Genomic DNA, 19,129 nt, shown 5'->3' on the forward strand with positions numbered 1-19,129 from the left:
TCCTCCAACTTTGTTTTTCTTCCAGAGTACCTTGGTAATTCCTGTTCCTTTCTATTTTCACTAACAGTGGATGAGAGTTCTTGCTCTGTGTCCTCACCAGTATTTGGTAGTGTCAATGTTGTGGATTTTGGCATTCTAATAAGTGTGTAAATTCAATGCATATCGATACATAGACTTTCATTCAGCAGATTTGCTAAGTACATGCTATAAAGTAAAGAAACTTCTACATAAACAATCACGCAACCTATGAATGGCAGCAGGCTTGTTTCTTTATTTCCAATGCATATTATCTGTTAAATATTTTTCTTACCCTAATCAGAATATTCACTTCACGTTGAATGAAAGGGTCTATAGAGAACATGCTTTGATTCCCAAACTCAAAGCAGATCTCAGCATTTCTTCTAACATGTGACGATTTGCTGTAAGATTTTTGTAGATGTCCTTTACAGATTTAGAAATTCCCTTTTTGGCTAAAAGTTTTAATCACATTTAGATGTCGAATTTAATCAAATGCTTTTTCTACATCTGTTTAGAAGATTATATTTTCTTCAGTTTGATTAATTACCTTGAAAGTTTTTTAAATATTAAGCAATCCTTATGGTCCTGGAAGAAACTTGATTAAGTTATGATCTATGAAAATTTTTCTTTATTTCTGTAATCTGTAATAATTTTGCGGCTATTTTAGAGGATAATTGGATCTATGTTTATGAGTAAGATTGGCTTTTATTTTCTTTCTTGAAAGTTCTTTGTCAGATTTTGAGATCAAGCTAGGCTAGCCTCACAAAACAAGTTGGGAAGCATTCCATTTTTCTACTTTTGGAAGGTATTTATATAAGATCAGTGTGGTTTTGTCCCTAAATGTTTAAATGTCCTTAGATCTTTAGAAAAATTCGCAAGGCCTGGAATTTTCCACATGTGAACATTTTTAAATTATGGATTTAATTTCGCCAACTGAAATAGGCAACTTCGATTTTCCTGGTTTTCAATTGTTTTGGCAAGTTGTTGTGTATTTAGAGCTTGCTCACTGAATTTTCAAAAACTATTCTAAGTAACCTCTTAATGATTGTTCTAACTTCTTTGGGATAGTAGAATGATCAGCACCAGTGACTTCTCTTCCACTTGTGACATTGGTAATTTGGGTCTTTCTCTCTTACTTTTCCTTGGACATTATGAGTGGGGATTTATCAATTTCAGAGACTTTTCAGAGAAAGAGCTTTTGATTTTGTTAATTTTCTCTATTGTTTTCCTGTTTTCAATTTCACTTATTTGTGCTCTAATTTTTATTATTTCTTTTCTTCTGATTATCTTAGATTTATATTGCTCTACCTTCTCTAGTTTCATAGGATAGAAACAGAGATTATTTATTGAGGTCTTTGGGTTCTTTTCCCCCCTGATGTATGCATTTAATGCTACAAATGTTGCTGTATCTCACACATTTTGATAAATAATATTTTTATTTTCATTTAGATCAATTTTTTAAATTGAGCCTTAGCTCTTGGGTTATTTCAAAATATTTTTGGACTTTCTAGCTATCATTCTATTACTTATTTCTAGTTTAATCCTATTGTGGTTTGGAAGCATATTTTGTACAGTTCACAGTTTTTATAAAATTTGTGAAGGTGTGTTTTAGGGTCCATAATGCAGCCTCTCTGAATGTTTTGTATGATCTCTCTCTCTATATATATATTTTATTATGTTATGTTAGTTATCTTATGTTAGTCACCATACTGTACATCATTAATTTTTGATGTAGTGTTCCATGATTCACTGTTTGTGTGTAACTCCCAGTGCTCCATGCAATACAGGCCTCCCTTAATACCCATCACTGGGCCAACCCATCGACCTACCTCCTCCCCTCTGTAACCCTGTTTGTTTCCTTCAGTCCATAGTCTCTCATGGTTCATCTCCCCGCCCCCGATTTCCACCCCCTTCATTTTCCCCTTCCTTCTCCTAATGTCCTCCATGCTATTCCTTATGTTCCATGAATAAGTGAAACCGTATGATAATTGACTCTCTCTGCTTGACTTACTTCACTCAGCATATTCTCCTCCAGTCCCATCCATATTGATGCAGATGTTGGGTATTCATCTTTTCTAATGGCTGAGTAATATTCCATTATGTCTATAGACTACATTTCTTTATCCATTCATCTGTTGAAGGGCATCTTGGCTCCTTCCACTGTTTGGCTATTGTGGACATTGCTCTATGAACATTGGGGTGCACGTGCCCCATCTTTTCACTACGTCTGTATCTTTGGGGCAAATACCCAGTAGTGCAATTGCTGGGTCACCTCTATTTCCAACTTTTTGAGGAACTTCCACACTGTTTTCTAAAGTGGCTGCACCAACATAATACATAATGCAGTCTGTCTTCGTGAATTCTTCATGCGATCTTGAGAGGATATTTCTGCTGCTGTTGGATGGAATATTCTAAAATGTCAATTCGATCCAGTTGACTAATACTGATATACAGGTCTTCTATATTTACTGTTTTTCTGTCTTTTTGATATATCAACTACTCCAACTATAATAATGGATTTGTCTATTTCTCCCTGTGGTTCTATCAGCATTTGCCTCATGTATTTTGACCCTTTGTTGTTATGTGCTACGCATAGAGGATTGTTACACCATGTTGGAAAATTGATTGCTTTGCCATTATGCAATGTGCCTGTTTATCTCTGATAATCTTTCTTGCTCTGCAGTCTGCTTTGTTTGAAATTAATGTGGCCACTCCAGCTTTTTTTAGATCAGTGTTAGTGTTAGGCTAAAATACAAAAAGAAAACCAAACTTGAGAATTCCCTGAGCAGACAAAACCATTTGAACCCCATAAGCAAAACTAAATCTAGCTTATTTCATGGACATAAGTGAAACTTAAGTCATCTTCCTAAAGATAGTGTAAGATAACCACTTTCAATCAATCCCCTGCCATCTGGAAACCCCCATTGGAATAACCAATCATTGCAAAGGTTAGACAGGTTCCTCATTTTCACTTCATAAGCTATCCTGTAATGGCTTATGAAAGCTCCCAATTCTTGAACTGTTCTTATATGCACAATCAACTCTTACTAATTACTGTGTTATTAATCTGGTGGTTTTAATATTGTTAGTTTTGGATTTTTGACATTAATATAGTATATCTTTCTCTGCCCTTTTACTTTTAATGTATTTTAGTCTTTATATTGTGGATTTTTATAAGTGGATTTCTTATAGGTAACATATAGTTGGGTCTCATCATTCTTTATGCCCTGACAATCTGTCTTTTAATATTGTATTTAGACCATTTGATTCTAAAGTGATTATTGATATGTTTGGATTAATATCTGCTATATATGTAACTATTTTCCATGTGTTGCATTTGTCTTTTGTTTCTTGCTCTCCCCTTTTTGATTTGTTATCTGAATTTGAGCCTTTTTTATTATTCAGTTTTATCTCCTTGCATGTTCATATAATTTAAAAAATTTTAGTGATTGCCCTTACCTATCAAAGATCATCTTCAAATAACATTATCTTACTTAGTAAGTAGTGCAGGTATGTTCGAGTTTTCCCAGTCCCTCCCTCTCATCCCTTGCAACACTGCGGCCCTTCATTTAATTTATCCATATGCCATAATCACCCAATACATTTTTAGTATTATTTCTTTAAACAGTCATTTTATAACTAAGAATAAGAAAAATTATTTTATTGTATCTTTTTTTATTCCTTCTTGAATGTTCTTCTTTTGTTTGCAAGTTTCTGACTTCAGTCATTTAACTTTTGTCTAAAGAACTTCCTTTAATTAAAAAAAATTTTTAAAAAAAGAACTTCCTTTTAATACTTACTGCAAAGCAGGTCTGGTAGCAGTGACTTCTGTTGGTTTTTGTCTGAGAAAGTTTTTATTTTTTCTTCACTTTTGAGAGATAATTTCTCCAGGTGTGGAGTTCTAAGTCGATTTTTGCTTCTTTCAACACTTTAAATATTTTGCTCCGCTCTGTTCTTGCTGTCGTGTTTTCTGATGAGAAGCCCAATATACTTCTTATCCTCGTTCCTCTATAGGTAAGGCATTTGTTTTTCTCAGCCTCTTCCAAAATGTTCTCTTTATCTTTGGCTTTCTGCAGCTTGATTATGTTATGACTCAGTATAGAGTTTATTCAGATTTCTAACCTGCTTGTTACTCTTTGAAATTCCTTGGTCTACTTTGGTGTCTGTCATTAATTTTGGAAAATCCGTTGGCCATTATTCAAATATTTCTTTCACTCCATTCTCTCTTTCTTTACCTTCTGGCATTCCACTTACGCCCATGTTACAACCTTTGTAGTTATCCCTAGTTCTTGGACATTCTCTTCTGCATTTTTCTTTTTGCATTATAGTTTTGGAAGTTTGCGTTTTCTGATATTTTCAAGCTCACTGATTCTTTCCTTAGTTGTGTTGAATTTATCAATGTGCCCATCAAAGACATCCTCCATTTCTGTCACAATGTTTTTGATTTCTGATATTTTTCTTGGGTTCTTTCTTAAGAATTTTCATCTCTCTATTTATCTTACCCATCTTTCTTGAATATTGTCCTCTTGTCCCATTAGAACCCTTAGCATATATACAATGAGTATTATGCAGCCATCAGAAAGGGTGAATACCCAACTTTTGTATCAACATGGCGGGACTGGAGGAGATTATGCTGAGTGAAATAAGTCAAGCAGAGAAAGTCAATTATCATATGGTTTCACTTACTTGTAGAACATAGAGAATAACACGGAGGACATTGGGAGATGGAGAGGAGAAGTGAGTTGGGGGAAATTGGAGGGGGAGACAAACCATGAGAGACTGTGAACTCTGAGAAACAAACTGAGGGTTTTGGAGGGAAGGGGGTGGGGAGTTGGGTGAGCCTGGTGGTAGGTATTATGGAGGCATGTATTGCATGGAGCACTGGGTGTGGTGTATAAACAATAAATGCTGGAACACTGAAAAGAAATAAAATAAAATAAAAAGAAAAAAAAAAAGAACCCTTAGCATACTAATCACAGTTGTTTTTAATTCCTAGTCTGATAACTCCAATATCTGAGACATATTAAGACTAGTTCCAGTGATTGTTTTGTCTCTGCAGAATTTTTTTTTTTTTTCCTTTTGGCATGCCTTGCAATTTCTTCTGAAATCTGGACATGTTGTATCTAGCAATAGGAACTAAAGTGAATAGGTTTTTTTGGTGTGGTGAGGATTTATATTAATCTGGCAAGGAATTGGGCTATATTTAATGTTTGCTGTAGGTGATACAGGTGCCAGAGGCTTCAAATTCATTTAGGACTCTTGTTTTTTGCCTCCCCTCTTGACTTTGGGGTCCTCTTCCAAGGCAGTCTGTGTTTCTAGTTCTTTCAGCTATTAGTAGTATACTAGAGTTCTGTTGGTATGATGATATGATAGAAGGATGAGAGCATTCTATAATATTCCAGCTAAATGAGAGTGTTTCTAGTGGGTTTCCGTATTGGAACTGTGACCTTCACTAGTGTTCCTCTAGTGGTGTGGCTTGTTTCCCTTTGCCCCGTAATTCTTTTCCTGGCTACTGCCTCCTGAGGACTATTTGTTCCCTTAGGTGGGGCATGGAGAGTAGTAAACCAGTGTAGGAGGAATGTTCTTTCCTAATTGGGATGAGGCTCTGGTGGTAAAATCTTCTCCCCTGGACAGTAGGCCTTTGGTGTACAGAACACTCCGGGCATATTTTGCAACGGTTACCTTCTCCACTCTCTGCCAGAGCTGGGAGGGAATCATTTTCTGATCTTCACAAAGACATGGAAAGGTTCCTGGAAGTCAAGTTTATAAAAATGTGGGGGCCCTCTAAGACTGTGGTCCTCAAGCGTTTCTCTCTCTCATGCCAGTCTACCCTCAGCCTATGTAAATTTATCAATATTACCCTATAAGCAGCCCTATCAGTTTACGGTACCAGGGGCTTCTGCTCTAGGTGGACAGATCTCATCTCTGACTCTTTGGATGGTCTTGTCTCTCCAGATTTCAGGGTGGCAGTTTGCCATGTGTTTTATTCAGCTTAGGCTGCTGTCACAAAAATATTATAGACTGGGAGGCTTAAGCAACAGACATTAATTTTTTACTGTTGTGGAATTTGGAAAGTCTAAGATCAAGTTGCTGGCTGATTCACTTCCTGGTGAGAACCCACTTCCTGGCTTGTAGAAATAAGCCTTCTCACTGTGTCCTCATGCAGCTCTGGGTCTCTCTTCTTATCATTATGACACTAATCCCATCAGGGGGGCCTCACCCTCATGACTTCGTCTAAACCTAATTACTTCCCAGAGACCCCACTTTCAGAAAACGTTATGTTGGGCTTAGGGCCTCAACATGAGTTTTGGAAGGGCACATTCTAGTCCATAGTGCATGTAACCTCAGTGTTCTGATAAGTCTGAGAAAGTCCATGATTTTAAGTTTGTGTAGCTTTCTTGTGTAGAGAACAAGAATGATATCCAAGGTCTTCAAATACAGAGCTGATACTTTTTCTATTTACTAATATATATATTTGTGTATCCAAGACTCTGAATTTCCCTTAAAAAAAATAGATTTATTTGTTTATTTGAGAGAGAGAGAGAGAGAGCTGGAGAGCATGAGTGGGAGGGGCAGAGGGAGAGGGGGGAGAGAATCTCAAGCAGGCTCCAAGCCCTGACACAGGGCTCGATCACAACACTGCTATCATGACCTGAGCTGAGACCAAGAGTCAGGCACTTAACTGACTTCGCCACCTCCATGCCCCATCTCTCTGAGTTTCCATTTAAGAACAGATTTTGTTGCTGCTTTATTACTTTCTGTGGTGTATAGGACATCAAGTTTGAAGAATGAACAATTTGCAACCTAGAAGGGTATCTTTGTGCAGAGTGTAACTACGTTGGGTTCTGCAGGTAGAAATGAGTACTAGACATCTCTGACCATCTTAATATTATTGAGAAGACAGGAGACTGAATTTTAGTCCCTTAAGGAGTTGTTTGTCTCTGACTTACTCTGTGTCCTAAGCTGTAGGAAGCTTATAGGGTATTCTCAACCTTGGGGGGCCTAGAATAAGATTTTGTCTTTAACCCTGTGAATTTGTAAAAGATTTCCTCAGGCACTTCATATCTCAGGTTATCTTCAGCAGTCCTAGAAAGAATAAAGGGTCTTAAAAGTAGGGTTTGCTTCCATAGATTTTCTTCTTCTTCCAGATCTTGGATATTTAATGTTTTATTATCTTTTAGCACTTCACTCCTTGTTTTCCATTTTGTACAGTTTTTCTAGCAGGAGGATTGTTCAGACTTTCCTAGTTTATCAACCATAATATGATTATTTTTTTAAGCTCAAGTTATTTTTCATCTCAGTAAAACATTAGTCTTCCACTAAATTCAACATGTTATTACCCTAATACAAATTTAAGAGTAATGACTTGTCTGCATATCTTCCATAAAACAATTTATTGCTTTTTCTGAACAATAGTTAACAAACTACAGCCAAGGTTGTATCTTTCACATGCTTTTTCACTCTTGCCATTTGATCTTGCTGTCTTGAGAATTGAAAACTTTTTATGCTAAAAGGGCCGAAACAGTGTATTTTGCAACTTGGTGTCTCCACAGATTCTAATAAAATGGCTAAGGTATGGGCCTTACTGAAATATTGCCAACAATTTGATATCCCCTCAAATAAATATTTTAAAGATTGTGAATATTTTCAGAGAGGGATGGTAGAAATAATTCTATTTAATACAATTCTATATTCTCATTTTGAAATGTGAGATTTGTCATAATCACAGAACAAAACTTTGGAATCTGCTTTCTGTACTCTCATTGCTATTCCTCTGTTACAATAAATGAATGACATTCACACTCAAGAGAGAATCAGCTTTTATACATATAGGTACAATAGTCTTATCCAACATATGTTTAAAAGTTATTCTTATCTGGGTTTTTGTTAGCAAGGTCCCTGCTTTTTAGCAGTTCTTATTTTTTCTTTGCCTTTCTTTTGCATTTTTTGGTTTTTAGACTAGACAACCTCTTGGGAGGCACACTGGCACACTTGGTAAATATTTATAACGAACATCATAGAACAAAGGGCTGACTTCCATTAGACAGCATATTGTTATGATGCATTTAGTGTCTGCATGTCAGCTGACTGTGTCACAATGAGTTGTACTTGGAAATAGGTCAGATGTGAGTCACATGAATTCTCACAACAGGAGAGGTCAGGGGATTTACATGCTTGCCTGCTTGTCATGTTGAATTTATATTAGTATTGCTGTTTATTTTGGTGGGAGCGAAACCAATTTTTATGTAATTATGTAGCCTGCTGTATAACTACCTGTAAGTGGTCCCATGTTTCTGATTTATTATAGCAGCATTTTGGATCCCCTAAGAACTGCCATATGGGCATTTCCCTTTATGCATCTAGACTTTCATAGATGAGTTGCTCAATTAATATTGATAAAATAGATTAATGCTATTATACCTCTTCATAAACTTTAGAATCATTATGGAAATACTTAAAGTCTTGCAAAAAACTTTAATTCATTAACTCCATAAATTGCCTCAGTTAGAAATACATTTCTAAATCATCTATGAATACCTCATTGAGTTTGAAAATCATCAGGCCTCAAAGAAAAGAAAAATACAATTAAAGTCCTTTGATTTTTTGTCACATAAGACACATCACTGTACTTCTATTTGTAGATATTTCAGATAGTTGATGAAATACTGGCATATTCTTTTACATTCTGTATCTTTTAGGAGGTTATCATTTTATGCAAGAGTCCTATTGAATATTGAACATTTGTCTTTTATTTTTCTACTCCAATAATTTTGAGAAAATGTGATGTTTATAGAAAAATCCTTTTGTCTATAAACGTTAACTGGTAGAGCAACGTTCAGCAATCATCTAACTTGCATTACTCTCAATGTGTCAAAGATTTTAAATGTAAATTATGAGAAAAAGCAGGCAGGGGGGAGCTTCCAATAAAATATCAGGCTTCCTTTAGGGTGGATTGTTGGCTTGCTTTCATGTTCTGTTAGAGTGAGGTCTACTCATACCTTGGCTAAATTAATGTGCTATGAGGTCAGAAAAGCCTGGGATTAAATCTTTACTTTGCCACTTCCTAGCTGTGTGGCTTTAGGCGCACAACCTCTGTAATTTTCATTATCCTCCTCTTTAAAGTGGGTACAAGAATGACTACTCCACAGGGTTGATGGAAATACTGCAGCAACATAACATAGTTCTTCTGTACCTGATGCTGAGACACACTGATGATCTTTAGGTTGATACCAGAACACATTTGCTCCTTGTTTCTCTCTTTGGAGGTTAGCCCAGGGGAACCCTTCTTCTAAAATCTTTTCCTTCCCTGAAAAGTTTTGCAGTAATGTTGGTAGGGAAAAAGAGCATGGTGTATCCACAAGCCAGAAAAAATTTCAAAACCAGCTAAAGACCAGCAGCATAAATGGGCTTGGTATGCATTAGAAATGCAGATTCTAGTCCCCTCCCCCCACAGATTTAGTATAGAGGTGCAGGATCTAGAAATTGCACTTTTAAACAGCTCCTCAGGTAATTCTGACAGACACCAAAATTCAGAATCTATATAATAAAAAGAAAGACAAACAGCCACATAGTAAAATTATGTTTTTAAAAGAACAATTGAAATCCATGTGTTCTTTTTAGAAATTTATTTTATTTACTTAAAGATTTATTTATTTATGTATGTATTTATTTAGAAAGCATGAGCAGGGGGAGGGGCAAGGTATAGGAGAGAGAGAATCCCAAGCAGGTTCTGCACCGAGCCTGGAGCCTGACACTGGGCTTGATCCCATAACCCTGAGATCAGGACCCAAGCCAAAATCAAGGGTCAGATGCCTAACCAACTGAGCCACCCAGGTGCCCCTAAATCCATGTGTTCTTTTAGGAATTGTGATGGTATCAAAAAAATCTTCACATCAAATTGAGAAATATCTTTTAGGCAAAGGATATACATTTGAAACCTGATAATGTGCCTGGAACTCTTAACTTACAAGGTAATGTAACATCAACTCCACGCTTCATTCATTAACACTGAATGCCCATTAAATACAGAATTCCACAGCAGAACCTTTGTTATCTTATGTATTGAAAAAATTTCAACATGGGGAGCAAGACAAACATATATTATAATTCAGTTAAATAATATTTAATTAATAGTAATGGTACATATTCCCCTAATGACCTTGATACCAAAAAGTTAAATTTGAGGTACTCAGAGCATTAAAAAATAATATTCTGCCTGCTCTGTCACTGTGTACATACACTTCTTATGTCTCTATCTTACTTCATTTTACTAATTTTTATACAATTAATACCTGTTCAGTTTTTAAAATCCAGCTATGGTTGGACTGTGCTAAAAATCCATTACCCTCTACTTCACAATCTCCCTTGCCCTTTGTAAGAAAAATCTGCTTAAAATTTTGAATGTGCCAAGGTGTTTTTATTACATATACAAGCTAAGCACCATATATTTCTTCTTTATGTTCTTAAAATTTAAATAACTCATCAATCGATCAGGTAAAATGTGAAAGATTGCCGTTGGTAGACCTCCCCATCCCACTTACCTGTCTGTTGCCACTGCCACTATGCCTCTGTTTTCCTAATCCCTTAAGATGTTGAGATCATCATAGTGGCATCTGTCTAAATCTGTGAATGTACGTTAATGTTGGAAAAATGTGAGATCTTGGGAGGGTTATCTGATTCACCATCTAGCTGTTCACTGAAAGAAATCAAAATTGTATTAGCCTGCCAGTGGCACCCAAGAAAAGAGAATTGAAGTGTAAGAGGGTCTGGTTAGGACTGAATGGTGATGGATCAGAGCCGTTACTCTGTTTGCACATCACCCTGGTTTGAAGAGCAGGTAAACACACATACACACACACACACCAGTGCCCAGAGTTTAAAATTTTGACTAGTGGAGGGAATGGGGCTTTTTAGAAGGGTCTGGTTATCAGAGTTAAAATATCTGTGGATTTAAACAGTGTTCTCCTATTTGTGTTCTAGGAAATAGGTAGGAATGTGGGTCTAATAGGATGACTGTCTTGGTCACGGGAGATACAAAGCAATACACACATTCACGTTTGACATGCTCTGAGAGGGTCTGTAATCGAGAAACTTGTTGAATTTTATTTTGTTTTTAGCACAGTCTTTCCCAAATGTACACATCTGACCAATTTTTTATTGTGAACCACTTCGAGCCAAGTCCTGTTCTGGGTACTGTGGATGGAGGCCACTGCAGGTCCATGCTTTAGTGGAGCCGGTCTTTTAGTGGGATGAGATCAACAAACAAGGTAGTCAAAGAAAAGAAGACCCCAAATAATGAGTAATATGAACAAGACAAAACAGGAAGGTCAGATGCAGGGGTACACCAGGGACACCGCTTTTGAAACTGTGATCAGAAAGGGTCTGACTTAGGTGGTCATATTTTGACCAAGTCCTGAGATGTCAAGGGGACTGACTGTACAGAGAACTTTCGGAGTAGTACAGCGGCTGCGAAGGCTCCGAGCAGGACCGAGCCTGGTTGTTCCGGGGGGTACGGTGTGGTGAAAGCATAAGGAGGTGTTGTCAAAGACTGTGTGTTTGATAAGGAGCTTGGATTTTGTTCTAAGTGGGTGTGGGTGACGCCGTTTGATTTGCCCTTAAAGATATCCCTGACTGCTCAGAGGAGGAGAGATGGGGCCTGCGGATGGGGATGGCGACGGGGAGCAGGAGAACCAAAATGGTGAGGAGCAGGTCACTGAAGCAGTTCAGGAGAGGTAATGCTTTGTGTAACTGGGTGGTTCCTAGCTGAGATGGAGACAGAGGCCCCGATTTGGGCTATCATTTGGAAGTACCGTCACGGAAGGCCTGTGGTACGTGAGCCTGAGAGCTGCCTGGGATATTGGTGAGGGTGGGGGAGGGCAGCAGGTAGAGAACTGATTGGTAAGGGGAGTCAAATAAAATCAATTTGACTATGAAACACCCAACATTAAAAAAAATGTTTCAGTAAATGCTGGTAAAGGGATTATTTGTAAACTAGAAAGAGAAGTAGGGAAATGAGCGGACTCCTGTGTACTGGTGTTCCTGACGTGTTCACCTTCACCTTGTGCAGGGTCCCTGAGGCTGACCTCATGCGCTGGCCCAGCCTTGGTCAGCAGACCTACCGAGAGCCTGAATAGATTGCTTTGTTGTTCTGGCATATGCCCATTGTTACAGAAGGGGGGGGCGGGGACACAACAGGGGGAGGAGGAGACGGAGAAGGAGAAGGAAGAGGAAGGAAGGATGGGTAGCAGAGAAGGAGAAGAAGAGACAAAACGTCCGAATCATGGAGAACAACTTCTGCTTCCCTCTAACATTTTCCCCTCGGAAGCCTTACCCTTGGGCATGAAGGTGTAAACAGGGCCGCTCTGATGCTAGGCGCTGTCCTGCGTCAGTTTTGCAGGGGAGCTCTGCGTTCGGCAGCTGCACCCCGCTATGGCAGAAGGAAGGTAGCTCTGGGTCTCCCCTTACGTAGCTTTACAAACGCCAGAAGGTTATTTTATACCTTTTTTTTTTTCTTTCTTTAAAGATTTTATTTATTTATTTGAGCGGGAGGAGAGGCTTCCCGCTGAGCAGGGAGTCGGCGGGGCTTGATCCCAGGGTCCTGGGATCAGGACTTGAGCTGAAGGCAGATGCTTAACCAACTGAACCACCCAGATGCCCTTGTTTTCTACCTCTTGGACCTTTAATTTCCTCATCTGCACTTTGTGCTCGCTTAGCACCATTCTCAGGGGCTTTCTAGCTTTCAGATTCTAGAGTCTGTAAGTCTAATTGTAGGTCTTTCCAAATTATTATTGCTTCCAATCTCACTTAACCATTTTTTTAAATACAGGTGCTTTGGTTTTATTATTTTTTTTATTAAATAACTTTGACGTGTAGCAATTCTTAATGTGTGTATCTGGCAGCTCGGTGAAGTTGAACGGTCTGTATCAGAGTGTTCGGAATGGAGTGCTGGGCGGTACTCTTGTATATGGTAATAAGAGGAGAAAATGAAACAACAGAAACGTCCTAAGTTTTATCATTCATTGGTGATATAGGCAGCTTCTTTGCTGCATCAGACCCTACTTACCGAACACTGGAAGAAGACTTTCTCAAATTTTTTGGGTGCTGTTCACAATGTTAATACCTTTTAAGTTTAATCTGAACTTTATAGAAACAAGTTTACTGAGGTTGAAAGGTTGAAATGGTTGAAAGCTGGTTTAATGGGGAAGGTGGAATTTCAGCTACTCTCAATATAAAGTGAAGCCTGGGCAATCATACCTTCTGTGGATGGGGGGCTTTACTGTGTAACTGGAAATATGATTTTCTTGAGGCAGGTAGCCATTTTTACAGGAAAAAGCACGTTAGGCATTGTTCATTGATATTCGAGGTCACGGGGTGAAACAGATATTCTCTAGATGCATTGATTTCCTTCCTTCCCTTTTCTTTTAGGGCTTTTCAGGAAATGCAAATGCTGACAGTGTTGTGTACTATAGACTCCAGCCTTCTATCAAAGCCCGATTTCTGCGCTTCATCCCTTTAGAGTGGAACCCCAGGGGCAGAATCGGAATGCGGATCGAGGTGTTCGGATGTGCATACAGTAAGTGTTTGTTTATCCAATGCCCCCGCATAGGTTTCAGAGGAGATGTTTTGAAAGCCAACCTGTATGCTGAAATGGACTTTATAGCTATGTAAAGAGAAAAACAGGAATGATTTTTGCGGTAAGCTTTTTTTGTGCCCATACATGGCAATATTGACTTTAGCGTTTGGCTTTATATTTTAAATCAGACATGGAAGCATTTTATAGATAGATCGATCCATACCGAGATAAACAGACACAAGTACCTGTTTATAGACATGTGTGAGTCCGTTTTCCCAAATCTAATATTATTAGCTAGACCCTGACTTTCAAATATTAAGAGTTTCCCCGCCATGGGCTGTATTTGATGATGTTTCACTTAGGTATCCTGAATTTAATAAAAGGTACAGTGTTCCATTTAGTATGACCAGTCAAATGTCAGGACTTGAAAGAATGTTTGTCTCTCCAGCCTAAAAATAATACGCCACATAACTCACTTATAAGCGTGCTATCCCTTCAGCATAAATTCATAGAAAAGGTAAAGACCTCTGCCAAAATATAAAATGTGTTTGAAATACTTTCACATAAAAAAATGATAGAAGCCACAGATTTCACTTAGTCTCCTCTTAATGAAGCGTTTTATTATATCTTTTTGTGGGGCAGGGGCCTAAGAGTTATTGATAGCCTACCTCAAGCCGCACCATCCTGTTAGATGCTCCTTTATTATGGAAAAATGAGTTAGTTAATATGATCTACAATTATCAGATGAGCAGTCTGAGGTTTGGAGAGATTCCGTCATTTGCCTAGCATCTCACGCCTAACACACAGAAGAATCTGGAGAAGAGCCCAGGACTGTTTGGTTCTTCTCTATCATTCTTCCTCTAGTGAACCTTTCTTTTTTAGCCATGAAAGCTTTTTTTCACACACATTTTATCACTTCTTGATGTAAGTCAAGTTAGGTGCTGGTTCACTTTATTTGCAGGAAGGGAAGGCATGTCATGCTGGGGATAGGCAACCTCAGACAGACCACGGTGCACAGGCTGCCAGTCTCCTTACACTGGTTGGTGATGTTCCCAGCACCCCAAACCGCCCCCCTTCCGACATCAACGGTCAGCTGACCAGCCTTTGTTCCTGCCAGGGCCTATAGAATAGTGATCACAGTACGAATATCAATAGTAATAATAATGATGATGATGATGATGATGATGGCAGTAAGACTAATATTAATAGTGTAATTTTTAAAGGATTTTATTTATTTATTTGAGAGAGAAAGAGGCAAATGCAGAGGGAGAGGGAGAGGGAGAAGCAGACTCCCCGCTGAGTAGAAAGTCTGTTGTGGGGCTTGATCCCAGACCCCTGGGATCCTGACCTGAGCCAAAGACAGACACTTAACTGACTGAGCTACTCAGGCATCCCCCAATAGCATTAATTTTTTTTTTTAAGATTTTATTTATTTATTTGACAGAGAGATCACAGTAGGAGAGAGGAAGGGAAGAGATCACAGAGAGAGAGGAAGGGAAGCAGGCCCCCTGCTGAGCAGAGAGCCCGATGTGGGACTCGATCCCAGGACCCTGAGATCATGACCTGAGCTGAAGGCAGCGGCTTAACCCACTGAGCCACCCAGGCGCCTCAAGCATTAATTTTTTAATGCTGGAAATAGCAATGTTTTCTTGAGTGCTTATTATATGTCTAACATTCTATTAACAGGTAGTTTATAATTTTTTTTTAGAAGTCTGGATACATGTTTTAAGATAACTACTACGTTCTCTGATTTTGCAAACACAGTGGCTAAAAGCTCAGGGCAGATGGCTTGCTCAAGATGGGAAGTGACAGAGCTGGGTTTGCAGCCAGGTCTGCCTGACTCCAGAGCCCAACGGCAAGCTCAGGCTCCGTCCAGCTGTTAAATCCCAGAGAGGAGCCATGGGCAGCCCACTTCTCACTGTCCGCCCGTTCAGTCTCTTGGCCTCACCGCTTCAGCGTAGCCGCTTCTATCATGGGTTAGCGCCTCCTTTGCACCGATCCATTTGAATAAGATCATCCTTTAAAAACATATCCCACCCCAAAGTGCAGTTCTGGAACACAGAACCTGGACAGTCTGTCTTCTTGTCTTTGGATCATAGAATTTAGCAAAGCCCATGCTACACGGTGGATAATTAGCACAACAAATTTCCAGTGCTTTGTATTTCTAGTTGCATTCTCTCCTTACTCGGAGCATGCGCCTTGCAAAATATTCATTTAATATTCACACATCTAAGAGAGTCTTAGAAATATGAGGCCATTTCCCCCACTTAATCCACCCTCAGTCTGGGATGTCAACTCAACATCAGTTGAACAAGACTATTGATACTGTTTTTCCACAACGAAAGTACCCTCGTGATGTCCCCATGGACGTGACTGCTGAGGAATGGGTTCCTTTGCTTTCTCTCCGACGTATGCTCCACGGTGACTCAGATCTCCGTCCACTTTCACTGATCTGCGTTACCGAGGAACAGTCTTCTTCCTGCCCCCTTCAGTCGCTGTCCCTTGCAGTGAGGCATCGTCCACACATTTAATCAGCTTCCTCTTCTCGCTGCCCCACCGCTGAAGGAGCAGTCCCGAGGGCCAACCAGACTTTAATTCAAATGTAAACACCTATGGTTAAAGGGTATGATGGGACTCTGTTGTATAATTTAGGATAAGAGAAAAACATATAAACAATGGAGAAGTATTCTCATAGGTAACCTAAAATAACCTCAAGATGGGTTGGGTGTGAGTGCCTTAAGGGAGGGTCTTTGATCAAATGGTCTTTAATTCTTGGGTTACACTTCTCTTCTCCACCTGTTCATGGTATCAGCCTTGCAGAATGTGAATTTACTAAAGCATGCATTTACTAAATCATCATTTATGAAATAGTTAATATGTATCAGGTATTTTCTTTTTAGGCATTTTTGGATTCGAGTCCTAATAACACAGTGAAGTAGGGGCATGAATATTACCATTTTATGCAGGGGCAAGAGGAGAGGACCAGAGTTGTTTGCTGAATGAGCAATCCTTGTCCTCAGAAGGAAGGGCCACAGGTATACTCCACCCACGAACACAGCTGTAGAATTTCATCTGCAACTCCCCTGAGTAGCCCAGATCCAAGATCAGCTTGGATTTTCTTCAGATACACAAGGCCATTCTCCTACAATCCCTATAAAAAGGAGAAGTGGTATTGGGGAGTGGTCCAGGTCTCTGTGCTGGGACAGTGTCGCAGGACACCTTTCCATGCCGGGAGCTCATTGAGCCTCTCGGGAAGGCCTGGAGGACTGCATGCCCCCGCTGGCCTGCGCGTCCACCTTGCTTGCACCAAGTTAATGTGACTCTTTCCTGGGCTTTGCCTGAGCCACTCATTCAAGAGTGGTGTATACCAGGCTGCTCAAGTCTCCTGACGTGGGGGAGAATGAACCTTAGAGAAATCAAGAACTCTGTCCAGCATTACACAGACTGCCTGTTTTAGTTCTAAGATTTAAATTCACATCCATTACTTTCTAAAGCCTGTGCTCTTGACGGCTCTATGAATCATACATGCACTTGCCTTTTAAGTACTTATTGACACTTGCTGAAAGAGAACTCTACTAGCTATTGGGTATAGGGATAAATTTTAATAATGTATATTTCTTAACAATTGGGAATTGCTTTATCTTTTTCCCTTTTATTTTATTTTTATTTTTACTTTTTTATAAATATATAATGTATTATTAGCCCCAGGGGTACAGTCTGTGAATCGCCAGGCTTACACACTTCACAGCACTCACCATAGCACATACCCTCCCCAATGTCCATAACCCAACCACCCTCTCCCTCCCCTCCTCCCCCAGCAATCCTCAGTTTGTTTTGTGAGATTAAGAGTCTCTTATGGTTTGTCTCCCTCCTGATCCCATCTTGTTTCATTTTTTCCTCCCCTACCTGCCAAACCCTTACCCTGCCTCTCAGATTCCTCATATCAGGGAGATCGTATGATAGTTGTCTTTCTCTGACTAACTAATTTCGCTCAGCATAATACCCTCTAGTTACATCCACATCATCACAAATGGCAAGATTTCTTTTCTTTTGATGGCTGCATTGTATTCCAGTGTGTGTGTGTGTGTGTGTGTGTGTGTGTGTGTGTGTGTGCATGTGTGTGTGTATGTGTATACCACATCTTCTTTATCCATGAGTTGATGGACATCTAGGTTCTTTCCATAGTTTGGCTATTGTGAACATTGCTGCTATAAACATTCAAGTGCATATGCTTCAGATCACTACATTTATATCTTTAGGGTAAATACCCAGTAGTGCAGTTGCTGGGTTGTAGGGTAGCTGTATTTTCAACTTTTTGAGGAACCTCCATGCTGTTTTCCAGAGTGGCTGTACCAGCTTGCATTCCCACCAACAGTGTAGGAGGGTTCCCCTTTCTCCGCATCCTTGCCAGCATCTGTCGTTTCCTGACTTGTTAATTTTAGCCATTCTGACTAGTGTAAGGTGATATCTCATTGTGGTTTTGACTTGTATTTCAATAATTGGGAATTACTGTTATGTATAATATTTTTTGCATCTTAACCCTAGGTTTATTCAATATAGTTCTTCAACTCTGCGCAAGAAAGCACAAATGCAACATTATCTAAAATGCTACAAAGTTATAAAACTCAAAACAAAATTTATAGTACTGTACAATAAAAGCCAAAAAAAGCAATGTATATGTTGCCAAGGTAACCTGCAAGACCACCATGTGTGACAGCTGTCGCAGGGGTCCATGGGGACCCTACAGAGCTGGCTCTCAACTTGCTTATTAATGTCAGTGAGAGAAAGGGAGCTGTGGGGTTTGGGGGGGGTGCATGGGTACATGTAAAAACAGACATTTACAGAAACTAACATGAGGAGTTTGACCCCAGGGGTCAGAAGAGGCAAAGTCATAAAAATTATACAAACTCAATGTAAAATATTGTGGCCTGAATGTAGGAAGTGAGGAATGGAGTGGTTGATGAATTGAGATTAATACAAGAATGTTTATAGCAAGAGGTTTGAAACTAAAATGCAGATATTTTCACATGGGAGCCTGGAGGGAGGTGGGCATATATTGATCAAGCACAGAGCTGAGAATTGCTGGTAGGATTGGTTTATATTTGAGAGCAGTCACTCAGGCTGAAAGGGCGCACACACTGGAGGCAGCAGCTCCGTTGGGAGGCTTCCAATCTCACGTGTGCAGTGACAGTGGGGCCTCAAACCAGAGGGCCAGCAATCAGGAGAGAGGGTTCTTTTGTCTCAAATCAGACTCAAATCTACCGGGGATGTTGAATTAAGAGAGCTTAGTGATTGCATGGGAGGGTCCCTGATTTATCAGACTAGAACAAGCATCTGGAAAGTGGCGCCATGCTGGGAGGGCCAGTGGAGAGTGAAGAGCTCTGAGAGGGCACTGGGGGGATCATTAATTCCACTGTTGACTCCTTGAGGGCCAGCCTGGGGAATACAGAAGGTTGGAACTGTAAATGCTCTCGGTCGAAGGTGGATAATTGAATATCCACCATTGAATAATGTGAATATCGTTGTTATTAAATCATG

At 39.5% G+C, this 19,129-nt stretch overlaps 1 protein-coding gene across 2 annotated transcripts in view; it reads left to right on the top strand.

Annotated features, from left to right (window-relative positions):
* Positions 1–19,129, top strand: part of CNTNAP4 (contactin associated protein family member 4) — a 242,398-nt gene that overhangs the window by 119,976 nt on the left and 103,293 nt on the right. For both annotated transcript variants that reach the window (XM_059381303.1, XM_059381304.1), the window contains exon 4: positions 13,444–13,591. In XM_059381303.1, coding sequence (XP_059237286.1) covers positions 13,444–13,591 — 148 coding nt within the window. The remainder of the gene's footprint in view (positions 1–13,443; positions 13,592–19,129) is intronic.

This window comes from Mustela nigripes, chromosome 17, assembly GCF_022355385.1.
Source record: "Mustela nigripes isolate SB6536 chromosome 17, MUSNIG.SB6536, whole genome shotgun sequence".
Classification (NCBI taxonomy): Eukaryota; Metazoa; Chordata; class Mammalia; order Carnivora; family Mustelidae; genus Mustela; species Mustela nigripes.